Below are 6,000 nucleotides of genomic sequence, written 5' to 3' on the forward strand. Positions count from 1 at the left end.
TGCCCTGCAGGCAAACCACTCATGGGATTCAGAAAGGCTTGGCTCCTGTATGGGTAACTTGGGAAAGATTATATCATAACAACTTTTCAGCTGCAGAATTGGGACCAACATCTCTGACACTTCATAAAAGGAACACTGTAGTTCACTTGGAAGATGCCTGGCTGATAATCCTGGGAATTTAAATCCTTTGTCTACATCCCTGACATGTGCCTCAATCCTGGCCTCAAGGGACCACCTTGGGAGGTGAATGAGTTGCAGCTTGTGCCCATTTAAACATCAGCAGGAGCTCCCTGCCAGTGATCATAGTGTCTGGTCTCCTGGCAAGTGTGTAAAAGCACCCAGGCATAAAGGACTGGGTTTAGGTAATATTAGTAAGTCAAAGAATTTTAATTGTCTCTGATATTATTTGTGCTATTTTCAGATATTAACCTGGATAAGTTGTCTATTTCTACATCTCTTCAACTTTTGCAGTGAAAATAAGAGTCATCTTTCCTGTGCATGATGTACAGCTTATTTTGTTTGCCAGTGCTTGGAAGTGTAGTGTTGAAGTGTTCAGATCATAAACAACTGACTTATATTTATTTAAACTCACTAGGGAGATCATTGGAACATTTCAATTGACTGTAATTTTGGTTTAAAACAGTATGTCTTTTTAATTCCTGCAGTTCATTTGCTTGGGGATTTTTGTTTGCTTGGGGTTTCTTTGACTTAATGTAAACTCTGTAGTAAATTTGTGTGAAGTTTAAGGGTAAACCTCTTTTAAAATTAAATTGCCTCATATGCAAGTATTTGCAGGTTCAGTGTCAGCACTTGTAAACATCTTACTTGTGCAAACCCTTGATTTCTAGTAGTTTTCTGAGTTTAAGGGATTGGAGGAGGGCTGGGGGAGGTGAATGCAGTAATAAATCAAAATAATCAATGTTTCATCTTTAAATAAATGAATGTTCCTTGACTGTGCCCTGTAGTTGTGAGCCAGTGGGCAGTTTATGCCATCCGGAATCTGACGGAGCAGAACGAGCAGAACCAGGCGCTGATCGCACAGATGGAGCGCAAGGGGCTGGCAGACAGCTCTGCCCTCCAGAGCATGGGTTTGGACATACAGCAGAGAGATGGCAAGTTAATCCTGCAGTCAACCAGGAAAAAGCCCTCCTGAGCAAAAATATTAGCAATAGACTGGAAGGCTATTTCTCTTACAAAACATTTTCCCTTGCTCAGCAACTGTTTTTTTCACTTTTAGTCCCAGTCTGTTGAAAATGTTGTGTTTGTTCTCAGAAAAGCTGCCAGATTATGCTCCTGCCTCCTTTTGCTGTAAATAAAAGGTCACCTGTGTGTTTTCTGTGTACCTGAGTAAATCAGGTCCTTCTTGTCAGTTGGTTGCAATTTCATCACTTCCTTTTTCATCAGCAGAAGAATGTCACACGTGCAGTATCGACTTGTCATAATTCCCTTTGCTGAACATGGAGATAACTATCATTAAAAAACTCTTCAAAGAAAGAGCTCCTTTGCAGGCTGCCTTCTCTCTGTAAAAGATCTGTGCTGAGTCAGGGCTAAACAAGCAAAGTTACTAATTTTCAATCATGGGACCTAAATATCTCTGTTTATATAAGCATCAAGAGAATGTTGGATGTACTTAAATATTTACTGAATTAAACACAACATGGCTTTTGTCTATTTAAATTATTAGTAAACTGTCTTTTCTACCTTGATACCTATCAGTCTTCATGACAAGTATATTAAAACCAAAGCTGAAGCTGTTGTGGCAACAGATGCTGCATTCCTTTGCACTGGGGCATGTCTCTGTTTTGGAGACTTGGGTGTTTGTTTGAATGTTATTTGTTCCTTTGGAGGGTAAGTCAGCCCACTTTCCTTTTATTTTGCACTTCTCATGGGTTTTCTGAACTTTGGCAGACTGCTGAAGAGGTAGTTTCTCACTGTGATTAATTCTAGCAGTTTCTTTTCACCCCTCTGCCTTTCCAAAACATTGACAAAACTCATTTCCAGTTAATTAATTCAAGAGAGGCAGAAGAATAGAAGGCCCTGCCTCTTCATTTTGGGTACCCTCCTATATTGTTGTTGGACCCTGCCACTGTGGAATGTGGCATGAATGAGATGGGGGAGAAGGGGGGGTGAAACTGGGGGGCAGGGGGAGGAGGGCACAGTTAACTCTGTGTGTGCCATAGCTTTGCCCTGGAAGCCAAAAAACATAAGCCTCCCTGCACAAGCAAAACAGGAATTACAGCTTTATATTGCTGGTTACTGTCGTTGGATTATCTTCAGCCATGTCTCATCTCAGAGGTCTCAGAAAAATTAACATGTTCATGTTCTTGTTGCTATTTAATCCTATTCTTAAATAGAAAGGCAAGTTCATGTCCTTAAACTCCAAATTACATGTAAACAGACCTTCATTCATGTGCATGAGCTTTTGCTCCTTCAGCTGAATTTTTGATTTAAAAATGGAAGAAAGCACGCAGTGCTTTTAGAAACACATTGTACTGCTTAAAACTGATGGTGAGTAGAGCTGGACTGCTGAGGTCATTTCAAGTTAACAGAAAGAGGTTGGTGTCTGCCACGCCAGCCTGGTGGGACTGTGGAATGGATTTTAGACACCTGTTGGTTTTAAAGGCAAGGATACAAAATTCCTGTCTACAGCTGTTTGTTGAGTGAATGATGTCTGAAAAGCGATAATGGCAATAGCAACAAGGACTCTTAACTCTTATTTCTTTTAGTGACTTTTTTCTTTAAAAATAAATAGGGGAGAACAATTTGCTTTGCTTTAGCAAGGAGTAAATGTGAATATAAGCAAATTGATTTGTTTACTTTTAAAAAATAACTTGACTATTTTGTTGGGTGTTAAAATTGTGTTGAAGTGCTGTCATATACAGGTAGGTTTGTTGGCTTTTGCTGGCTGAATGGAAATGTGATTGTGGTTCTTCTTGAGCACACGGTTTCTCATTGATTTCCTTAAGCCTTAATGATTGTGTTTAGGCCAGAATTCATTTAACATTTTCATTACTGTCACATAAGATTTACAACTGGGTTTGTAAGGGGTTTTGCTCTTGTCTCCATAACACAATGGAAGATTCATACTTCTAGCACCTAAATGGAAAAAAAAATTCTACTCTTATAGAAAAAGAAAAAAAAAAAGCAGTTATTTGGAAGACTGCATCATTTAGCTTTAAAAGGAAAGAATTTAACTTTTGCTAACAAAGGAGCATCAGATATGACCCTATCTGAAATAAAGTGAAGTTGTTCTTAATTTGGTAATTAGAAAAATACAAACACTTTTATTTTAGTGCCACTACTTAGGAGACTCATGGTAGATAATTTAACAAAGTGAGGGAAAAAATTATTCTGAACAGAAAATGGACTTTCTGTGCTTTCTGTGTAAGGAAAAAAATGCAAAGAATTTCCTTTTATATGGGGTGATAAAGAGTTAAAATCTTGTTCACAAAACAAATCCAGAGAGAACTTTGGTTGTGGAAAAAGCAGTGGGAGTCCCTTTTCTTTTTAAGCAGTGAGGAATAGACAGGGTGGGGTTTTTTTAACTTGATGGTTGCATACCCACCAATAGAATACACACGAACCCATAAATATAAGCCAAATAATAACAAACACAAAAAAGATTAAAAGAGTTTTGTGTGTTTCAGTACATAATGGAGTAATAGTTGTGTTTTCTAAAAGGGAAATGTAGGGCTTTCATAGTGGAGAACATGCTGATTACTGTATTGTGAGTGGCTGGCTTTTGATTTTCCAGGATGGATTAATTCTCGGAAGACAACAGCTTCCCTGTCCTCCCCCAGTGGAGTCCTGGTCTCCAATAGACTCGTTTTATATGCTTGGGGATTAATACAGCACAGCAATCAGTCATAAAAAGCAAGCTTTAGTGAGTTTGTAAAGGGGCAGAACAGGCAAATCAAGTCTTGTGACCATCTTACTGCTTTCGAGTGCTTTCAAACAATAGTGATCAGATTTTTTTTTCTTTTTTTTTTTAAGGTCCATTTGTTATTAAAAGAGAATAGGGAGTTGGTTTTTCATCCTGAGTGGAGAGATTCTGGAAGAACTTTCTGGCAAATTGTGAGAGATAACCTGAAATGTTTGCAAAGCTCTGAATATGCTTCTAATAATTTAAGTGATTTTTGCGTAAAGTGCTTGTAAAATAGGTTTTTAAATACAACCCAAAAAAGGAGAAAAAGTCACAGGCAGTGTGTGCCATTGTCACAACCTTTATTTAACAGTCAGTTTGTATTTTGAGGCTGGTGCGAGTGTTTGTGTAGTGAGAATCAAAAGAAAAAAAAAAGTCTACTTGATTTGCAAATGAGAAACTACTAAAAATGTGGGGCTCTACCCAAAATAACCCTCAGTTTTTGTACCAAGCCTGAGCTGTGTTGTTGGGTTGTATTGATTTAGAAATCCCTGTCTTCTTAGTGTGGACTTCTTTGTATTAAATGGGGGGGTTTATGAAGCAGTGCAGAAGCATTTTAGTAAGACATTGTTCCCTGTGAGGCTGGGGAGGCCCTGGCACAGGTTTCCCAAAGCAGCTGTGGCTGCCCCATCCCTGGAAGTGTCCCAGGCTGGGTTGGATGGGGCTGGGAGCAACCTGGGATAGTGGAAGATGTCCCTGCCCATGGCAGAGGGGACTTGGAACTGGGTGATCTTTAAGGTCTTTGCAACACAAACCATTCTGTGACTCTGCGATTCCCTGGACTTCCCATTTCCTTCTGAAAATGCCCGTGTCCTCCTTAGGCTGCTCCGCCGGCTCCCTGCGGTGCTGTCCAGGGTCCTGACTGAGAGCTGCCCCCTCTCTGGAGCTCTTTCTGGATCGAGCCTCTCCATGCCGAGAGCTGGTTCCAGTCCCCTGCAGCTTGGCCAAGGCATAACCATTCCAGTGGTGGGGGTTCATCCTGCTTTAGGCTTAATGGGTTTCTCTAAGGGAACCTTCTCTCCCGGTAGTTTCTGATAACATCCAGCCATTGATGAGGATGAGAAACTGACATTGATTTTTGAATAGGTCTTCAGTATCCCTAGAACAACTTTGTTTTGGAAGCTTTAGCTATTCCTGAGATAAATGAGGGTAGTGAATTTTCCTTTTGCATAATCCAGCCTGAATTTCACCACATTGTAAGCTCTGAAAAACTTTTAGTTTATACACTGGAAGTAGAGACATGGGGGCTGAGCTGCTAATTTTGCTGAATTGATGTTCCAGTCATGGATCCAGTGTCTATAAGGACATTTCCCACAGCTGTTGCCCCTCCCTAGGGTGGTGCTGGCAAAAGAAGGCAAGAACTGAGAGACTCCCTGCATTTCTCTCAGACCTGCCTGGCGGTGTCCCTCTAACCTGGAATTAGGAACCAGACTGGAGAAGGCAGAAGCAAATAAAAGTGGATTTGTGGGGTGAGAGAGGGAGGAGTTCAGGTCCCAAGGAGAGCTCCTGGGAGGTGGAAAACACGTTGTCAGTCAAATGAGAGAGTCTTGTTAGTTTGCATCTTCCCTCCTGCTGTCTGGACACTCGCAGAAATTTGCTGTCCAGAAAGTATCTTTTTAGGAAGAGCCTCCCCTTCTCTGGGCTAAGATAAAAGAGTTGTCTTCTTTCACCCCAGGAATTGGCATTATATTGCTTTTAATTGCCTTATAGAATCATGAAACCATTAAGGTTGGAAAAGAGCTCCAAGATTATCAAGGATGCTCTGGAGTTTTGCTCAGCATTTTCTGCAGCCTTACAGCTTACTCTAAAAGTAGTATATAAATCAGAGAATACCTAAATAGTTAAAATGTTTAAATAGTAAAGAGAAAATATACAAACAAATTAGAGAATTCCAGTTTGGCATGGATTTTCATGGGAAGGGAAAACACAACTGGAGTTAAAGACCAGGGGAAGCCAGAGCATTTAAAATTAACCTCCTGGTTTTTTGCTGCATGGCATCTCATCTCATCTCATCTCAGTACAAAAGTGGAGCTGATGCCACACCAGTGATGCCATGGAGATGTCACAGAAGTTCCTGA

At 40.4% G+C, this 6,000-nt stretch overlaps 1 protein-coding gene across 1 annotated transcript in view; it reads left to right on the forward strand.

Moving 5' to 3' along the window:
• ATXN10 (ataxin 10) overlaps positions 1 to 1,677 on the forward strand; it is a 78,814-nt gene extending 77,137 nt beyond the window's left edge. The window contains exon 11 of the mRNA XM_030960534.1: positions 966 to 1,677. Within this exon, the coding sequence (XP_030816394.1) occupies positions 966 to 1,153 (188 nt within the window). The 3' untranslated portion in view covers positions 1,154 to 1,677. The remainder of the gene's footprint in view (positions 1 to 965) is intronic.
• The last annotated feature ends 4,323 nt before the right edge of the window (positions 1,678 to 6,000 follow it).

Source organism: Camarhynchus parvulus, chromosome 1A (assembly GCF_901933205.1).
Source record: "Camarhynchus parvulus chromosome 1A, STF_HiC, whole genome shotgun sequence".
Lineage (NCBI taxonomy): Eukaryota > Metazoa > Chordata > Aves > Passeriformes > Thraupidae > Camarhynchus > Camarhynchus parvulus.